The sequence below is a fragment of the Scomber japonicus genome, chromosome 11, assembly GCF_027409825.1.
Source record: "Scomber japonicus isolate fScoJap1 chromosome 11, fScoJap1.pri, whole genome shotgun sequence".
NCBI lineage: Eukaryota > Metazoa > Chordata > Actinopteri > Scombriformes > Scombridae > Scomber > Scomber japonicus.
In genome coordinates this window covers 2001656-2021903 of record NC_070588.1, presented here as the reverse complement: position 1 = coordinate 2021903, position 20248 = coordinate 2001656, and the positions used below count along the sequence as shown (strand labels likewise).

General features: G+C 45.2%; 2 protein-coding genes across 2 annotated transcripts in view; one reads left to right on the top strand and one right to left on the bottom strand.

Moving 5' to 3' along the window:
- Positions 1 to 4696: 4696 nt before the first annotated feature.
- si:dkey-251i10.3 (uncharacterized protein LOC553498 homolog) lies at positions 4697 to 7340 on the bottom strand. The gene is made up of 2 exons (XM_053328878.1): positions 5888 to 7340; positions 4697 to 5743 (listed from the first exon to the last, which is right to left on the bottom strand). The coding sequence occupies exons 1-2, from the start codon at positions 7337 to 7339 to the stop codon at positions 4748 to 4750; spliced, it is 2448 nt and encodes an 815-aa protein (XP_053184853.1). The 5' UTR covers position 7340; the 3' UTR covers positions 4697 to 4747.
- A 700-nt stretch (positions 7341 to 8040) lies between these two features.
- The window catches only part of ccdc93 (coiled-coil domain containing 93), a gene marked incomplete at its 3' end in the record, with an annotated part of 17207 nt that continues 4999 nt past the window's right edge, over positions 8041 to 20248 (top strand). The window contains exons 1-18 of the mRNA XM_053329086.1: positions 8041 to 8126; positions 8935 to 9048; positions 9295 to 9389; positions 10065 to 10176; positions 10517 to 10615; positions 11380 to 11436; positions 12797 to 12897; positions 15277 to 15313; positions 15587 to 15673; positions 15784 to 15834; positions 16114 to 16200; positions 16353 to 16469; positions 16911 to 16973; positions 17112 to 17185; positions 17834 to 17915; positions 18040 to 18114; positions 19261 to 19332; positions 20225 to 20248. The exon at positions 20225 to 20248 is cut by the window's right edge and continues 85 nt beyond it. Of these exons, the coding sequence (XP_053185061.1) occupies positions 8043 to 8126; positions 8935 to 9048; positions 9295 to 9389; positions 10065 to 10176; positions 10517 to 10615; positions 11380 to 11436; positions 12797 to 12897; positions 15277 to 15313; positions 15587 to 15673; positions 15784 to 15834; positions 16114 to 16200; positions 16353 to 16469; positions 16911 to 16973; positions 17112 to 17185; positions 17834 to 17915; positions 18040 to 18114; positions 19261 to 19332; positions 20225 to 20248 (1431 nt within the window). The remainder of the gene's footprint in view (positions 8127 to 8934; positions 9049 to 9294; positions 9390 to 10064; positions 10177 to 10516; positions 10616 to 11379; positions 11437 to 12796; positions 12898 to 15276; positions 15314 to 15586; positions 15674 to 15783; positions 15835 to 16113; positions 16201 to 16352; positions 16470 to 16910; positions 16974 to 17111; positions 17186 to 17833; positions 17916 to 18039; positions 18115 to 19260; positions 19333 to 20224) is intronic.

Here is a 20248-nt window from a genome sequence, read left to right as displayed (position 1 = left end):
AGACAGAGAGAGAGAGAGAGAGGGAGAGGGAGACAGAGAGAGAAATGGAGGATTTTTTTTCTTTCTTTCTTCCTTTCTGTCTCTCATTCAGGCTGAAGCTTCATATCAGAAAGAATAGTGAGCCAATAAAACTACTTTAAAACTGATCAGCTGTCTCTGCGGTTTTAACACATCCCCCTTCATCCTAGGATAAATACTGCTGTTTTAACACATCCCTCCTTCATCCTAGGATAAATACTGCTGTTTTAACGTTTTAACACATCCCCCTTCATCCTAGGATAAATACTGCAGTTTTAACACATCCCTCCTACATCCTAGGATAAATACTGCTGTTTTAACACATCCTCCTTCATCCTAGGATAAATACTGCTGTTTTAACACATCCCCCTTCATCCTAGGATAAATACTGCTGTTTTAACACATCCCCCTTCATCCTAGGATAAATACTGCAGTTTTAATACATCCTCCTTCATCCTAGGATAAATACTGATGTTTCAACCCATCCTCCTTCATCCTAGGATAAATACTGCTGTTTTAACAAATCCCCCTTCATCCTAGGATAAATACTGCTGTTTTAACACATCTTCCTTCATCCTAGGATAAATACTGCTGTTTTAACACATCCCCCTTCATCCTAGGATAAATACTGCTGTTTTAACACATTCCTACTTCATCCTAGGATAAATACTGCTGTTTTAACACATCCCCCTTCATCCTAGGATAAATACTGCTGTTTTAACACATCCCCCTTCATCCTAGGATAAATACTGCTGTTTTAACGTTTTAACACATCCCCCTTCATCCTAGGATAAATACTGCTGTTTTAACGCATCCCCCTTCATCCTAGGATAAATACTGCTGTTTTAACGCATCCCCCTTCATCCTAGGATAAATACTGCTGTTTTAACGTTTTAACACATCCCCCTTCATCCTAGGATAAATACTGATGTTTCAACCCATCCTCCTTCATCCTAGGATAAATACTGCTGTTTTTAACATATCCCCCTTCATCCTAGGATAAATACTGCTGTTTAAACCCATCCCCCTTCATCCTAGGATAAATACTGCTGTTTTAACACATTCCTACTTTATCCTAGGATAAATATTTAAGCAGATCTCATAAATGGGCATTATGGAGGAAAATACGCTCCATCATGAGAGGCTCCGTTTATATCCTCCTCTCTCTCTCTCTCTCTCTCTCTCTCTCTCTCTCTCTCTCTCTCTCTCTCTCTCTCTATCCCTCTCTCTCTCTGATTTACAGCCTCTTCAGCCTTCATATGTATGTGAGAGAGAATCACTGTCTGCTCTCGCTGCAGTCCAGCAGGTCCAAGGACTCGCTCTGTGTTCATCCTGTATGAAGCTGTAGTAATTGCCCGCCCTCTCTCTCTCTCACTCTCTCTCTCTCTCTCTCTCCCCCTCTCTCTCCCTCTAAAGAGAGAGGGAGAGAGAGGGGATGAGTGATTTAGTAACTGAAGCTTTCTAATGGAATTCTCCAGTCGTCCTCTCGGCTCTCAACCTGACAAGTATTGCCTGAACTGATGCATAGTCCATTACTGGGGGGGGGGGGGGGGGGGGGGGGTCTAATAGAGTGTCTATGGGGGGGGGGGGGGTGTGCTGGTCTAATAGAGTGTCTATGGGGGGGCTGGTCTAATAGAGTGTCTATGGAGGGGCTGGTCTAATAGAGTGTCTATGAGGAGGGGGGGCTGGTCTAATAGAGTGTCTATGGAGGGGCTGGTGTAATAGAGTGTCTATGGGGGGGGCGGGGGGGGGTCTAATAGAGTGTCTATGGGGGGGGCGGGGGGGGGGGTCTAATAGAGTGTCTATGGGGGGGGTGGGGGGGAGGGGGTCTAATAGAGTGTCTATGGGGGGGGGGGGGGGGGGGGTCTAATAGAGTGTCTATCAGGTGAAATACAGAGACGTCAGGTGCCAGCAGCTGCACTCTCACCCATGTGTGAAGGTTTACACACACGCTGAAAACCAACAGAGCTGCTATCCTTTCTTCCTTCCTTCTTTCTATCCTTTCTTCCTTCTATCCTTTCTCCCTTCCTTCTATCCTTTCTTCCTTCTATCCTTTCTTCCTTCCTTCTTTCCTACCTTCCTTCCTTCTTCCTGTCCATTTTTTTTCTTCTATCCTTTCTTCCTGTCCTTCTTTCCTTCCTGTCCTTCTTTTCCTACCATCTTTCCTTCCTGTCCTTCCTTCTTTCCTTTCTTCCTTCCTTGCTTCATTCTTTCCTTCCTGTCCCTCCTTGCTTCCTTCTTTTCCTTCCTTCCTGTCCTTTTTTCCTTCCTGTCCTTCTTTTCTTTCCTTCCTTCTATCCTTTCTTCCTGTCCATATTTTTCCTTCTATCCTTTCTTCCTGTCCTTCTTTCCTTCCTGTCCTTCTTTTCTTTCCTTCCTTCCTTGCGTCCTTTTTTCCTTCCGTGCGTCCTTCTTTCCTTCCTGTCCTTTTTACCTTCCTTGCGTCCTTTTTTCCTTCCGGTCCTTCTTTACTTTCCTTCCTGTCCTTCTTTTCCTTCTTTCCTTCCTTGCATCCTTCTTTCCTTCCTGTCCTTCTTTTCCTTCCTTGCGTCCTTCTTTCCTTCCTGTCCTTCTTTTCCTTCCTTGCGTCCTTCTTTCCTTCCTGTCCTTCTTGTCCTTGCATCCTTCTTTTCCTTCCTCCCTTCTATCCTTTCTTCCTGTCCTTCCTTTTTTTCTTTCCTTCCTGTCCTTCTTTTCCTTCCTCCCTTCCTTCTATCCTTTCTTCCTGTCCTTCTTTCCTTCCTGTCCTTCTATCCTTTCTCCCTGTCCTTCTTTTCTTTCCTTCCTTCTTTCCTTTGGCCCGTTCATCCTTCCTTCCATCTTTACATCTTTAATAAAACCAGAGCAGCGATGATTAATCAATTAGTGACAGTTGAAGTCAGCAGGAGACGAAAACTGTGGTTTGTGGACCAAAGTTGGCCCTCGAGACGAGAACAGGAAGTTATTTATTTAGATAATTCATTATTCTGATGGTTTCTTTAACAGAATTTAAATTAAGTCGTAATTTTTTCACTATTTTGTAGATTTATGGACTAAAATAATGAATTAATTAAATGAGAAATCAATCAGGAGGTTAAAAAAAGTAATTTATATTTACAACATTAAATTTGAGCATCATTTGAACTTTTAAAAAAATTGTATCTGCATTTATCAACAGCTTAATTTATATTCTTGTCATCGTGTAATTAATTAAATTTAAGTAATATATCCGTCCGTCCGTCCTCTTCCGCTTTATCCGGGGTCGGGTCGTGGGGGCAGCAGCCTAAGCAGGAAGCCCAGACTTCCCTCTCCCCAGCCACTTCGTCCAGCTCTTCCCGGGGGATCCCGAGGCGTTCCCAGGCCAGCCGAGAGACATAGTCTCTCCAGCGTGTCCTGGGTTTCCTACCGGTGGGACGTACCCTGAACACCTCACCAGAGAGGCGTCCGGGAGGCATCCTGACTAGATGCCCGAGCCTCCTCATCTGGTTAAAATATAACCTTTTTAAAAAATCTGCTTTTAATATGAATTTAGATTTTTGAACACATTTAAAGGCCAAAGTGAGCTCAGTTACGACTCATTAAACTTACTTTTTGGGGCAATTTTATAAGTTTATTAAATAGAAAGATTAAATTATATCTTTCTTTCTCCTGCTTATAATCAATAATACCAAATATGACCTCATTCCAGCGTTTCTTCATCTAATGACACACAGAGAAAAATGCTGCACTCGTCCTTTAAAGTGGATTCATCATCAATCTGAGTCTGAACATTTCAACCACGTGAACATCTTTGCATTTAAATCACAAAGTTTTAATAGTTTTTATATTTCAAACAAGAACAAATAAGCAGTTTATCTTCATCATCATCATCATCATCTTCATCAGTTTCATTTTATATTTTTTCTATTGAAGCTGCGACTAAGAGACTAAACTCTCGTCTGATTGGCTGCTTTTCTTTCTCACGTGAGACAATAACTGAGGAAGCTCTGAGAAACACTGACTGAGCCGTTCATCAATAATCAGCTGTATTAAACTTTATATCAATAATCAGCTGTATTAAACTTTATATCAATAATCAGCTGTATTAAACTTTATATTTGACATTTAATATGAAAAATAAAGAAAAGAAAAAAACACATCAGCTCCAGAAACGCTGAAATATTCTCACATGGACCCAAAAATATGAAATATAACACATATATATATATATATATATACTGTTTATACATATTAACCCTTGAACAGCCAGGAGTGAGAACATTAGATGTTTAAATTATTATTATTTTATTTAGTTTTGATCTTACTAGTTATCTCAAGTTCACATTTCCACAAATAATGTTAAAATATTTAGTTAACTTTGGATTCAGTGAGTTATATCTCCACTAGGAAACATTACTCCTATTAAGGTCTTTAAAAACATGTATATATGGATGTTTACCCTGGTGCACGTTGCCTGTTTAAGGGTTAAATACTATATATACTGTTTATATATTAATGCTATATATATATTAACAGTATATGTAATGTTTAATACATATATTAAACATTACATATACTGTTAATATATATATTAATACTATATATAGTATTTAATATATATGAACAGTATATAGTGTTTAATATATAAACAGTATATATAGCATTAATATATATATTAAATACTATATATAGTGTTTAATATATAATCAGTAAAGTATTAGATGTTATTTAATGTTATAGTCATTTAACTCTTTCTTGTGTTTCCTGTGTTTCAGTAATGTTCTCTCTTATAGTTCACAGTGCCGCTCGTCGTCGTCTTCCTCCTCTTCTTCATCAGCTCCTCTCGGCTCATCGGCTCGATGATGGCGCCCGGCCGCGTCACCACGCGCGGCTTCGTGGCCTTCTTCACGGTGCGCTCCGTGTTCCAGGCGCGGCCGAGCGGCACGCGGATGCTCCCCTCGAACTGAGCGTGTGTGACGAAGGGCTGCGGCAGGGAGCTGACCTGGTGCAGGCTGAGGGCGCTGCTCCTCTGCTCCGTTACCATGACGCTGGGGAGCCCGCTGTCCCTCCTGGGGGGGGGCGCCGCCGCCTTCACCCTGAACCTCCTCCTCTTTTGGCGGGAGGGTTTGAGCCCCGTGCCCCCCCACTCCCCCCAGCCGGGCAGCGTCAGGTCCACCACCTTCGGCCTCGACGCCTCCTCCTGCGCTCGCTTCTCCTTCAGGAAGTCGGACACCACGTCGTCGCCGGCGAACGCCTCCCTGATGAGCCCCCTCTGGTCCAGCTGCTCCTCCTGCTGCTCCTCCTCCTCCTCCTGCTCCTGCGTGGTGGGAGCAAGCGGAACCTGGATGACCTTTGCCCCCTTGGTGAGCACCTCCTTCAGCTCGATGCCTCTCTTGCGTTTCTTGTTTTGGAGCTTCGGAGGAGGAGCAGGAGGAGCAGGAGGAGCAGGAGGAGGAGGCTGCTGGGGCTCCTTCTCTGCTCCTCCGTCGGCCTCCGGACTGAGGAGGTCAACGTCCTCCAGAGTCCTGATCCTCAGCAGCCCCTCCTCCAGCTGAGAGGAGGTGTGTGGCGCCTCCTCAGCCTCCTGCTGGTCTGTGATCTCTCTGTACAGACTTGTGAACTCTGACAGCTCCTCCTCCTCCTCCTCCTCCTCCTCCTCTTTCTCCTCCTCCTCTCCATCCTCCTTCTCTTCCTCCTGCTCTTCTTTCTCCTTCACCTCCTCTCCATCCTTCCTCTCCTCCTCTTTCTCTTCCTCCTTCTCCTCCTCCTGCTCCTCCTCTTTCTCCTCCTCCTCCTGAGCCTGACGCCGTTTCCTCCTGTTGTCAAACTCTCGGAGCAGCGCCTCCTCCTCTGTTTCCACTATCACCTCCTCCTCCTCTTCCTCCTCCTCACCTCCTCCTACTATTATAACCTCCTCAGTCTCTTTCTCCTCCTTCTCTACCGGCTCCTCAGTCAGCCTCCCTCTCATCCAGGGATTTGAGGAGCCTGTCGCTCCTTCTGCATCATTCACAAAGTCCGGCACCTCCTCCTCCTCTTTCTCCTCCTCCTCCTCTTCCTCTTCCTCCTCCTTACTCAGAGACGTCACCATCTTCTGCGTGAGCTCCTTGTTCACCTCCAGCTGCTCCTGCATGGCTCTCCTCGCTCCCAGGTCGTACTTGGCCATGATCGCCTTCGACTTCGCCCACTTCCCGCTGTTCTGATGCTTCAGCGTCATGCGCTCCTTCATGCGCGCCTCCTCGATCCTCTTCAGCTCCTCCAGCGCTCCCGCCGGATCCTCCTTCACCATGTCGTCGAACTTCTTCAGCACCTCCTTGCGCTTGGCCTTGTTCTGCACCCGGTGGTACTTCTTGCTCTTGATCTTCTTCTCCCTGCGTGTTCGCGCCTCGTAGTAGGACTGCAGCGCTCTGGCTTTCTGCAGCTCCGCCCGTCTTATCTTCGCCTCCTCCAAGCTCATCGCCCGTAGCGACGCCTCCTCGCAGGAGGTGAGGACCGGGTCGTGGATCGGCTGCTTGTTGGCGGTGAGGAGCGCGAACACCTCCTGCTCCAGAGGAGTCCTCGCCTTCCAGCCCGTCACCCTCCGCTCGATGGTTTTGGGTGCAGGAGGAGCGCCTTGGTTCAAAGGGAACACCAGCTGCTCCGCCCGCTGGTTCTCCTGGATGACGCAGCTCCAACGCGTCACCTCCTGCGACGCTTTGAGGAAGGCGACTCCTCGCTGGACGCGCTGCGCCTCCTGCCGGCTCAGAGGAGTCTCCAGCGCTTTGCCTCGCTGCAGGCTCCTCAGCTGCTTCTTGGTGCGGGAGGAGACGGCCGGCGTTTGCTCCAGGCTGCCGATCAGGTCTGACAGCTGGACTCCTCCTTCTCCTCCTGCTGCACCTCCTCCTCCTCTTTCTTCTTCTCCTCCTGCTGCTGCACCTCCTCCTCCCACAGTGAACTCTGACATAAGCACAGCTGCCTCAGATCTCTCCACCAGCGGTCTCCTCCTCTTCTTCTGAGCCCCCAGACCTGCGATGGCTTCCAGCAGCTTATTCCTCCTCCTCTCATCATCATCATCCTCTTCCTCCTCTTTCTCCTCCTCTTCACCTCCATTTAAACCTTCCTCTTCATCATCATCATCATCATATCGTACATGCACCTCCTCTTTCTGCTGCTGCTTCTTCTTCTTCAGGCTCTTTTTACTTTTTTTCTCCCTCTTTTCATGTTTCTCCTCCTCCTCCTCACCTCCATTTAAGCCTTCCTCCAGCTCTTCATCATCGTGTCGCACATGCTGCACCTCCTCCTCTTCCTCCTGCTTCTTCTTCTTCAGGCTCTTTTTGCTCTTTTTATTGTTGTTATTCTCTCTCTTCTTCGTCGTCGCTTTCGCCATGTTGCTGTAAACACCGGGTGTACACACGTGTGCCTCCAACCCGAGCTGACTGTCGAACAAGCAAAAGCCGTGAATTGAGCAACACTGTCGTAAAAATACCCGCTTCGGTGTTTTTACTTTATTGACAACACTCAAATTGACAAAGAAATAGCATATAAATGACAAAAATAAATAACGGAAAATAATAAATATAATAATAATGATATATTCTGTTACAGGATTCAGTTAGAAGATTTTAATGTTAAATAAAAACAATAATAATAAAACAAAAAACTTTATTTGTATGGCAACAACAAACGAGAAGTCAATCAAACTTTATTCACACAGCGACAAATGACAACAGCTATAAATTCGCATTTAATAGTCATAAAAGCCTTAAAAATAAACATAAATAATGTATTAGTTTCACTGTTAATTATCTCCTTCCTGACGTATTTAATAAGGTCATAAATATAAAAAAAAAAATAAAGAGAAAAATCGGCCTGGCATCATGTGACCCATCACGTTATTTCTTCTCACCCGTATTCTGCAATGACCCGCCCCGCATTCTGCCTCTGGCCAACACTATCTACCCAGGCCGAAATCTAACCAATAAAATCACCGCATTGAACGATCACCAGCCAATCAGAGGCGGAGTAGGGCGGGACTTAGCGGAATGCGGGTATGAGTGGAGCTGGCCTGTCATCAACAACATCAGTCCAACATGGCGGCTACTTCTGTCTTCCACAGAGTGAGAACTGGATCTAAAATAGCAGCTCAGTACGATCAGGACGGCAACTTAATACAGGTAGAGGACATTTAAATACTTATATATCATTATAATATAACACTGGAGCGACGTTTAAACGGTTAAATCTGAGTCTATATGTCCACAGACAGCCGTTAGCTTCAGTAGTAGTTTTAGAGATAAGATAAACAATAATTATAAACAGCAAATATAGCAGATTAGTTCATGACAACAGACAGAAGACCTTCTATATCTATATTTATATATATATGTATATATAAACTAACTGGAAGTAGTATTCACATCCTTTATTTCAGTATAAAAGCACAAACAGCGATGGAAATATACTTCATTTCAAAATAAAAGTCCTGCATGAAAAGCAACTAAAGCTGTTAAATAAACAGTAAACTACAAGTACCTCTAACCGTACTACAGTAAAGTACAAGTACCTCAAACTGTACTACAGTAAAGTACTAGTACCTCTAACTATACTACAGTGAAGTACTAGTACCTCAAACTGTACTGCAGTAAAGTACTAGTACCTCTAACTGTACTTCTGTAGTACCTCAAACTGCAGTACAGTTTGAGGTACTAGTACTTTACTGACAGTAAAGTAGTACTACAGTAAAGTACTAGTACTCTAACTGTACTACTGTAAAGAACTAGTACTCTAACTGTACTACTGTAAAGTACAAGTACCTCAAACTGTACTACAGTAAAGTACTAGTAACTCAAACTGTACTGCAGTAAAGTACTAGTACCTCTAACTGTACTGCAGTAAAGTAGTAGTACTCTAACTGTACTACAGTAAAGTAGTAGTACTCTAACAGTACTACAGTAGTACTCATCAGTCTTCATGGTGTTGCAGGTGGAGACCAGAGAGGATGAGGAGCAGAGTGTTAAGCTGGCAGAGATCCTGGAGCTGCTGCTGGCTGCCGGCTACTTCAGAGCCCGAATCAAAGGACTGTCTCCCTTCGATAAGGTACTTCCTGTCTGTTCCTGCTCCTTCATGCTCATAAGGTACTTCCTGTCTGTTCCTGCTCCTTCATGCTCATAAGGTACTTCCTGTCTGTTCCTGCTCCTTCATGCTCATAAGGTACTTCCTGTCTGTTCCTGCTCCTTCATGCTCATAAGGTACTTCCTGTCTGTTCCTGCTCCTTCATGCTCATAAGGTACTTCCTCTCTGTTCTGACCCCTGCCCCCCCCCCCCCCCCCCTCTGCTCCCCAGGTGGTCGGTGGGATGACCTGGTGCATCACCACGTGTAACTTTGACATCGATGTTGATCTCCTGTTCCAAGAAAACTCCACTATCGGCCAGAAAATGTAAGTTTCATTAATTTCACATTATTTTATGTGTTGTTGTCTTTTTAAAGTACTAGTACCTCTAACTGTACTACAGTAAAGTACTAATACCTCTAACTGTACTACAGTAAAGTACTAGTACCTCTAACTGTACTACAGTAAAGTACTAGTACCTCAAACTGTACTATAGTAAAGTACTAGTACCTCAAACAGTACTACAGTAAAGTACTAGTACCTCTAACTGTACTACAGTAAAGTACAAGTACCTCAAACTGTACTACAGTAAAGTACTAGTACCTCAAACTGTACTATAGTAAAGTACAAGTACCTCAAACTGTACTACAGTAAAGTACTAGTACCTCAAACTGTACTATAGTAAAGTACTAGTACCTCAAACTGTACTATAGTAAAGTACAAGTACCTCTAGCTGTACTACAGTAAAGTACTAGTACCTCTAACTGTACTATAGTAAAGTACTAGTACCTCAAACTGTACTATAGTAAAGTACTAGTACCTCTAACTGTACTATAGTAAAGTACAAGTACATCTAACTGTACTACAGTAAAGTACTAGTACCTCTAACTGTACTACGGTAAAGTACTAGTACCTCTAACTGTACTACAGTAAAGTACTAGTACCTCTAACTGTACTACAGTAAAGTATCTGATATCTGATATCTAAAGTACTTCCTCTCAGAGCTCTGACGGAGAAGATCGTGAGCGTTCTCCCGAAGATGAAATGTCCTCACCGCCTGGAGCCGCATCAGATCCAAGGACTCGACTTCATCCACATCTTCCCAGTGATCCAGGTAGAGCTGCTGCTCACACACACACACACACACACACACACACACACACACTCACACACACACACACAGAGACACACACACAGACACAGACACACACACACACACACACACAGACACACACACACACACACAGCTTCTTACATGAGAGTGTGTGTCTGTGTGTGTCTGTGTGTGTCTGTGTGTGTGTGTGTGTCTCTGTGTGTGTGTTTGTGTGTGTGTATGTCTGTGTGTGTTTGTGTGTGTGTGTGTGTCTGTGTGTGTGTGTGTGTGTGTGTGTGTGTGTGTGTGTGTGTGTGTGTGTGTGTGTGTGTGTGTGTGTGTGTGTGTGTGTGTGTGTTAGTGGTTGGTGAAGCGAGCCATAGAGACCAGGGAGGAGATGGGCGACTATGTGAGAGCGTACTCCATATCTCAGTTCCAGAAGACCCACAGCCTGCCGGAGGTACACACACACACACACACACACACATTCACACACACACACAGACACACACACACACACACACACACACACACACATTCGCACACACAGTGACACATTTCTGCTTTTAATCCATTTAGAGAGAATATATTAGAGGATTATGGTAAAAATGTCTAAGTGGTGTAACCATAAAAACTTTGTACCAAATAATTCAACGTTGCTTAAAAACAGTAAATAGTCAATAAAACACCTTCCTTCCTTCCTTCCTTCCTTCCTTCCTTCCTTCCTTCCTTCCTACCTAACACCATATCAACTAGTTTGGCATGATCTTACATCCTTCCTTCCTTCCTTCCTTCCTTCCTTCCTTCCTTCCTTCCTTCCTACCTAACACCATATCAACTAGTTTGGCATGATCTTACATCCTTCCTTCCTTCCTTCCATCCTACCTTCCTTCCCTCCTTTCCTTCCTTCCTTCCTTCCTTCCTTCCTTCCTTCCTTCCTTCCTTTCTTCCTTCCTTCCTTCCTTCCAAAGTTTTTATGGTTACACCACTTAGACATTTTTACCATAATCCTCTAATATATTCTCTCTAAATGGATTAAAAGCAGAAATTTGATGCTGGGTCCACAAAAAAAGAATGTGTGAAGTTATTCATACGTTTATTTTCACATTTTAACTTCTAATTTTGCATTTCTTTTTACCAGAAAAAGGCTGAATGCTCCTGAAAATGTCAAATGGTGTAACCACTCTGCTCTTCGTGTGAATCTTGTGTTTTTTTTTTTTTTAGGATGAAGAGTTTCTCCAGAGGAAAGACAAAGCAGTGAGAGCCGTTCTGGATGTTCTGGTGAGTTTATTAAAACCATCGAACCTTTAACAGCATTACATGAAATTAGTAATCTGTAAAAGAACCAGGCTCATTTAGCCCCGCCTACTGCTCCTACTGAACCAATCAGAGTCAGGATTGTGTCTGATGGAATGTCTGACAGCTGCCAACCACACAGCTCCCTGCCCCTTCCTCCTCACAGGCCCCTCCCCCTTCCTCCACACAGCCCCCTTCCTCCTCACAGGCCACTCCCTCTTCCTCCTTACAGCCTCCTTCCTCCTCATAGCCCCCTCCCCCCTCCTCCTTACAGCCTACTTCCTCCTCACAGCCCCTCCCCCTTCCTCCTCATAGCCCCTCCCCCTTCCTCCTCACCGGCCCCTCCCCCCTCCTCTTTACAGCCTCCTTCCTCCTCACAGGCCCCTCCCCCTTCCTCCTCACCGGCCCCTCCCCCCTCCTCTTTACAGCCTCCTTCCTCCTCACAGGCCCCTCCCCCTTCCTCCTCACCGGCCCCTCCCCCCTCCTCTTTACAGCCTCCTTCCTCCTCACAGGCCCCTCCCTCTTCCTCCTTACAGGCCACTCCCCTTCCTCTTTACAGCCTCCTTCCTCCTCACAGGCCCCTCCCCCTTCCTCCTCACTGGCCCCTCCCCCTCCTCTTTACAGCCTCCTTCCTCCTCACAGGCCCCTCCCTCTTCCTCCTTACAGGCCACTCCCCTTCCCTCTTCACAGGCCCCCTCCCCCTTCCTCCTTACAGCCACCTTCCTCCTCACAGGCCCCTCCCTCTTCCTCCTTACAGGCCCCTCCCTCTTCCTCTTTACAGCCTCCTTCCTCCTTACAGGCCCCTCCCCTTCCTCTTTACAGCCTCCTTCCTCCTCACAGGCCCCTCCCCCTTCCTCCACACAGCCCCTTTCCTCCTCACATGCCCCTCCCCCTTCCTCCACACAGCCCCCTTCCTCCTTACAGGCCCCTCCCCCTTCCTCACAGGCCCCTCCCCCTTCCTCCTCAGCTGGGTCCAGCTCATACCTCTAGTTTCTAGGTAAGGTATAGCCATGTGAAAGTCACAGTAAAGATTTTTATATCTAGCTGTGTGGAGTGTAGTTCATGTATTACCGGTCGCGTGCACGTCATTGACTAGTTTTAGTTTAGTTTTATTTTGAAGGAATTGACTAGTTTTAGTTTAGTTTTATTTTGAAGGAATGGGCTACTTTTAGTTTAGTTTTATTTTGAAGGAATTGACTAGTTTTAGTTTAGTTTTATTTTGAAGGAATTGACTAGTTTTAGTTTAGTTTTATTTTAAAGGAATTGACTACACACTTCATACACACTACATACACACTCAGTGATGTTAATGGTTGTGTTACAGGAAGTGTATGTTGTGTTACAGGAAGTGTATAAACCCCAGCGGAGGTACAGGAGGCAGAGAGATGCAGGAGAGCTGCTGGATGAAGAGTCCAGAGTTCACTCCACGCTGCTGGAATACGGCCGGTGAGACTTCACAGCCACTCTTCCTCCTCTTCCTCTTCCTCCTCTTCCTCTTCTTCTTCCTTTCATCCTCTTCTTCGTCTTCCTCCTCTTCTTCCTCCTTCCTTCCTTCCTTCTTTACCAACCTTTCTTCCATACATAATTAAAACACACATGTTGACATTATTTCTGACCCCCCCACCCCCACACACACCTGTACCCCCCCTCCCCCTCCCCTTCCCCCTCCCCCCTCACTGTCCTTTCTCTCTGACATACTGTTTTCTCATCCCTCCATCCGTCCATCCCTCCATCCGTCTGTACTAGAGTGTCAGATTTCCTGCTGTAAGTACTGAATGAACGTGTGATGCTCGCTGTGGTTTGGTTTTTATGTGATTTTAGAGGCAGGGGGGTCAAACTCATCTTCATTCAAGGGCCGGATCATTAAAAAGATGGAGGGAAGGAAGGAAGGAAGGAAGGAAGGAAAGAAGGAAAGAAGGGGAAAATGATAGGAAGGAAAGACAAAAGGAAAGAAGGAAGGAAGGAAAAGGTATTAGGAAGGAGGGAGGGAAGGAAGGAAGGAAGGAAAAGGTATTAGGAAGGAGGGAGGGAAGGAAGGAAGGAAGGAAGGAAGGAAGGAAAAGGTATTAGGAAGGAAATGAAGAAAGGAAAAGAAGACAAGGAAGGAAGGAAAGGAAGAAAGGAAAAGAAGATGAAGGAAAGATGGAAGGAAGGATGGAAAGAAGGGAAAAGTGATAGGAAGGAAAGACAAAAAGAAAGGAAGGACAGAAGGGAGGAAGGAAGGAATAAAGGAAAAGGGATTAGGAAGGAGGGAAGGAAAGACAAAAGGAAGGAAGGAAGGAAGAAAGAAAAAGGGATTAGGAAGGAGGGAAGGAAAGACAAAAGGAAGGAAGGAAGGAAGAAAGAAAAAGGGATTAGAAAGGAGGGAAGGAAAGACAAAAGGAAGGAAATGAAGAAAGGAAAAGAAGACAAGGAAGGAAGGAAGCAAGCAAGGAAGGAAGGAAGGAAAGGAAGGAAGAAAGGGAAAGATGGAAGGACGGAGGGAAGGAAGGAAGGAAACAAAGAAGGAAAGAAGTAAGAAAGGGAGGAAGGAAAGAAGGACAGAAAACAAGGAAGGAAAGGAAGATGAAGGAAAGATGGAAGGAAGATAGGACAGAGGGAAGGAAACAAACAAGGAAGGAAGGTAGGATGGAAGGAAACAAAGAAGGAAAGAAGGGAGGAAGGAAAGAAGGACAGACGACAGGAGGGTATAGGAAGGAAAAGAAGACAGGAAGGAAAGTGGGCCGGATTGGACGCCTGGGCGGGCCGGTTCTGGTCCACGGGCCGCATGTTTGACTCCCCTGCTTTAGAGGCATGATGGATGCAAACTGTGGCGCTGCTTTGATGGATGCACTTTTCTTTTCTTCTTCTTCTTTTTCTTCTTCTTCTTTTTTTTTTATGAATGAAATGAAGTTTGATGTGTGGATGATGTAATGTGGCATGCTGAGGAGGAGTAGTGCTCAGGTCAAGGAAGGAAGGAAGGATGGGAGGAAAGGAGGAAAGAAGGAAGGAAGGGAGGAAGTAAGGAAGAAATTGGGGAAAGAAGGAAGGGAGGAAAAGAGGAAAGAAGGAAGGAAGGGAGGAAAGAGGAAGGAAGGAATTGGGGAAAGAGGAAGGAAGGAATTGGGGAAAGAAGGAAAGGAGGAAGGAAAGGAGGAAAAGAGGGACGAAGGAAGGGAGGAAGGAAGGAAGGAATGAAGGGAGGGAAGAGGAAGGAAGGAAGTGGGGAAAGAAGGAAATGAGGAAGGAAGGAAAAGAGGGAGGAAAGAAGGAAGGAAGGGAGGAAAGAAGAAGGAAGGAATTGGGGAAAGAGGAAGGAAGGAATTGGGGAAAGAAGGAAAGGAGGAAAAGAGGGACGAAGGAAGGGAGGAAGGAAGGAAGGAAGGAAATGAGGAAGGGAGGGAAGAGGAAGGAAGGAAGTGGGGAAAGAAGGAAATGAGGAAGGAAGAGAGGAAAGAAGGAAAGAAGGAAGGAAGGGAGGAAGGAAGGAAGGAAGGAAATAAGGAAGGAACGAAGGAAGGGATGGAAGAGGAAGGAAGGAATTGAGGAAAGAACGAAATGAGGAAGGAAGGGAGGAAAGGAGGACAGAAGGAAGGAAGGGAGGAAGGAAGGAAGGAAATGAGGAAGGAATGAAGGAAGGGAGGGAAGAGGAAGGAAATAAGGAAGGGAGGGAAGAGGAAGGAAGTAAGGAGAGAGAAGGAAGGAAGTTGGATTACTGCAGTTTGATGTGTGGATGATGTAATGTGGCATGATGGGGGGGTGGTGGGGGGGGGGCAAGGGCATTATTACTATTCATTATTTAATTACTAAAGTCATTAAAGTGTTTTTTCTTTCTTTCTTTTCCAGGCGATATGGATTCAGCAAACAGTCCAAACAAGACAAAGTAAGTGGATTTGAATTATTATTATATTATCTTATCTTTCTTTCATCTGTCCTTCCTTCCTTCCTTTACCAACCTTCCTTCCTTCCTTCCTTCCTTTACCAACTTTCCTTGCTTCCTTCCTTCCTTCCTTCCTTCCTTGTTTCTTAATAATGATTTTAGTAATTAAAAAGCTTTAATAATGTGTGCGTGTGTGCGTGTGTGCGTGTGTGCGTGTGTGTGTGTGTGTGTGTGTGTGTGTGTGTGTGTGTGTGTGTGTGTGTGTGTGTAACCCAGGTGGAGGAGAAGAAGACTCAGGCAGCGGCTGCTCCTCCGGGGATGACGGAGGTGTCAGAGGAAGACGACCTGCAGGCGGCGGAGGAGGTAAAAGCTTCATACACACTTAGTACACACTTAATACACACTTAGTACACACTAAACTCGACTTCAGTTTAATGCGTTAAAATCTGACGGCAGTCTGTTTTCTCTCTTAGATGCGAATCAAAAGCCTGATGACCAGCATGGCTGCCATGGCAACCGAGGAGGTGAGACCATCTCCACTGCTCATACTCAATACTCACAGCAGTAGTAGTTGTAGTAGTAGTAGTACTTTATGTAGTAGTAGTAGTACTTTATGTAGTAGTAGTAGTACTTTATGTAGTAGTAATAGTGCTTTATATCAGTAAATCACCTCTTAGTGTTTCCTGTTGAGCTGTGATATAATATATATAGTATATACCATATATATATATATATATATATATATATATTTATATATATGTGTGTGTGTGTGTGTGTGTGTGTGTGTGTGTGTGTGTGTGTAGGGGAAGCTGACAGCGAGCGCCGTGGGTCAGATCGTTGGACTTCAGTCTGAGGAGATCAAACAGATCGCCTCCGAGTACGCTGAGAAGGTGAGAAACAGACCGTGGGTGATGTTTTAAACATTATCTTACAAACCTCCAGATTTCATTTCCGTCGGTCAGGGTTAGTAACGGTGTGTCCCGTGTGTGTCCCCCGTGTTTGTCCCGTGTGTGTCCCGTGTGTGCCCCGTGCGTGTCCACAGCAGTCGGAGCTGTCCTCAGAGGAGCGTTCAGAGCGCTACGGACCGCTGCAGCAGCACCGCAGGGCCGTCGCCTCGCTCACCAAGCAGATCCAACACAAGACTAAACAGCTGGAGGAGGTCAGTGGTCCAGCACGTAGTCGGGACCGGAGTCAGTGCGGTCCATCTGTCCTTCCTTCCTTCCTTCCTTCCTTCCTTCCTTCCTTTCATCTTTCCTTCCTCCCTTCCTTCCTACCTTTCTTTCATCTTTCCTTACTGTCTTCTCTTCCTTCCATCCTTGCATCTTCAATCCTTCGATCCTCCCTTTCTTCCTTCCATCTTTCCTTCCTTCCTCCATCCATCCTTCCTCCATCCTTCCTTCCTTCCTTCCATCTTCCTTCCTTCCTTCCTCCATCCTTCCTTCCTTCCTTCCTCCATCCTTCCTTCCTTCCTCCATTCTTCCTTTCTTCTTTCCTTCCTTCCTTCCTTCCTTCCTTCATCCTTCCTTCCTTCCTTCCTTTCTTCCTCCATCCTCCCTTCCTTCCTTTGATCAGAGAGTCAACCAGTGTTTCTCTCTCTCAGCTACAAGTCAAACATTCAGAGGTGAAGACTCGCAGTGACGACGCTAAAAGGAAACTGATGGAGGTGAGACCAAACCTGGAGCAATCAGACTTTGGGAGATTTGTTAACGCTTTTACAAGTTTTTGGGGAATAATCTCGTAAATGTTAACGATAAAGTCGATAATGTGCTCATGCTTCATGCTTCCTGCTTCCTGCTTCCAGGCTACGGAGCAGTCGGAGAGTCTGAGGACGGAGCTGCAGTCTTTAGAGGAGATGGAGGAACAAGCTGACAGCAGGTGAGTCATTATTTAAGGAAAGAAGGAAGGAAGGAAGGAAGAAAGGAAGAAAGGAAGGAAGGAAGGAAGAAAGGAAGGGAGGAATGAAAGGAAGGGAGGAATGAAAGGAAGGAAGGAAAGATGGAATGAAGGAAGGAAGGAAAGATGGAAGGAAGGAACGAAGGAAAGAAGGATGGAAGAAAGGAAGGAAGGAAGGATGGAAAGAAAGATGGAAGGAAGGAAGAAAGGAAAGAAGGATGGAAAAGTGGAAGGAAGGAAGGAAAGAAAGAGGGAAGGCTCCCTTCCTTGACTGAACACAACAGGAGAGAGAGAGAGAGAGAGATTTACTGACATCTGCTGGTTGCTGTTGGGAACTGCAGCTCCCAACCAACAAAAATACTAAATGTACATTTTAACAAACCTGATGCTGCTTTTAAATCTAGTTTAACTGATTTAAGTGTGTGTGTGTCTGTGTGTGTGTGTGTGTGTGTGTTACTGTGTGTTACTGTGTGTGTGTGTGTGTGTGTGTGTGTGTGTGTGTGTGTGTGTGTCTCTGTCTCTGTCTCTGTCTCTGCGTGTGTGTGTGTGTGTGTGTGTGTGTGTGTGTGTGTGTGTGTGTGTGTGTGTGTGTGTGTGTGTGTGTGTGTGTGTGTGTGTGTGTGTGTGCAGCGTGTTGGAGAAGCTGAAAGCTCTGGTAACGATGAACGAGAACCTGAAGCAGCAGGAGCAAGAGTTCAGAACACACTGCAGGGTGAGCTACACACACATCTGCATCCTGTGTGTGTGTGTGTGTGTGTGTGTGTGTGTGTGTGTGTGTAGATTGGTTTTAATTGTCTGTGGTGTGTGTGTGTGTGTGTGTGTGTGTGGACGTTCAGGAGGAGATGACCCGCCTGCAGCAGAACATCGAGGAGCTGAAGATGGCGTCAGGACAAGATACAGAAGAGGAGAAGGTACAAAAACTATATTCACTTCCTTCCTCCGATCCTCCCTTCCTTCCTCCGATCCTCCCTTTCTTGCTTCCATCTTTACATCCTGTCTTCCCTTCCTTCCTTCCTTCCTTCCTTTCATCTTTCCTTACTGTCTTCCCTTCCTTCCTTCCTTCCTTCCTTTCATCTTTCCTTACTGTCTTCCCTTCCTGCCTTCCTCTCTCTCTTACATTCCTTCCTATCTTCTCTTCCTTCCATCTGTCCTTCCTTCCTTCCTTCCTCCGATCCTTCCTTCCTTACTTCCATCTTTCCTTACTGTCTTCTCTCCTCTTCCTTCCATCATTCCATCTTTCCTTCCTTCCTCCGATCCTCCCTTTCTTGCTTCTATCTTTACATCCTTCCTTACTTTCTTCCTTCCTTCCTTCCTTCCTTCCTTCCTTTCTTTCATCTTTCCTTACTGTCTTCTCTTCCTTCCATCCTTGCATCTTCTTTCCTTTGATCCTCCCTTTCTTCCTTCCATCTTTCCTTCATTCCTTCCTTCCTCCCTTCCTTCCTACCTTCCTTCCTTTCTTTCATTCCTTCCTGTCTTCTCTTCCTTCCATCTGTCCTTCCTTCCTTCCTTCCTTCCTCCGATCCTCCCTTTCTTGCTTCCATCTTTACATCCTGTCTTCCCTTCCTTCCTTCCATCCTTCCTTCCTTCCTTTCTTTCTTCCTTTCATCTTTCCTTACTGTCTTCTCCCTTCCATCCTTGCATCTTCCTTGCTTCTTTCCTTCCTTCCTTCCTTCCTTCCTTCCTTTCATCTTTCCTTACTGTCTTCTACCTTCCATCCTTGCATCTTCCTTCCTTCGATCCTCCCTTCCTTCCTTCCTTCCTTCCTTCCTTTCATCTTTCCTTACTGTCTTCTACCTTCCATCCTTGCATCTTCCTTCCTTCGATCCTCCCTTCCTTCCTTCCTTCCTTCCTTCCTTCCTTTCATTCCTTCCTGTCTTCTCCCTTCCATCCTTGCATCTTCCTTCCTTCCATCCTCCCTTCCTTCCTTCCTTCTTTCCTTCCTTCCTTCCTCCCTTTCTTCCTTCCTTCCTCTCTTCCTTCCTTCCTTCCTTCCTTCCTTCCTTCCTTCCTCCTCTGATGTAGATAATGAGTTGCAAGTGTTCTTGTTCTCGTGTCAGGAGAGGAACCAGCTGATAGACAAACAGTACGACACGGACAGAGAGAAACTGCAGAAGATCCGTCTGCTCATGGTAACGACACACACACACACACATACACACACACACACACACACACACACACACACTCACACACACACACTCATGGTAACGACATCACACACACACACACACACACACACATACACGACATCACAGAACAGATTAGAAGAACAGAGAGTCACAGCAGCTGATAATACACACACACACATATACACACAGTAAAGTACTAGTACCTCAAACTGTACTACAGTAAAGTACAAGTACCTCAAACTGTACTACAGTAAAGTACAAGTACCTCAAACTGTACTACAGTAAAGTACTAGTACCTCAAACTGTACTACAGTATAAAGTACAAGTACCTCAAACTAAACTACAATAAAGTACTAGTACCTCTAACTGTACTACAGTAAAGTACAAGTACCTCAAACTGTACTACAGTAAAGTACTAGTACCTCTAACTGTACTACAGTAAAGTACAAGTACCTCAAACTGTACTACAGTAAAGTACTAGTACCTCTAACAGTACTACAGTAAAGTAGTAGTACCTCAAACTGTACTACAGTAAAGTACTAGTACCTCTAACTGTACTACAGTAAAGTACAAGTACCTCTAACAGTACTACAGTAAAGTACTAGTACCTCTAACTGTACTACAGTAAAGTACAAGTACCTCTAACTGTACTACAGTAAAGTACTAGTACCTCAAACTGTACTACAGTAAAGTACTAGTACCTCTAACTGTACTACAGTAAAGTACTAGTGCCTCTAACTGTACTGCAGTAAAGTACTAGTACCTCTAACTGTACTACAGTAAAGTACTAGTGCCTCTAACAGTACTACAGTAAAGTACTAGTACAACTGACAGTACTACAGTAAAGTACTAGTACCTCTAACAGTACTACAGTAAAGTACTACTTCTTCAGGCTCGGAGGAACCGTGAGATCGCC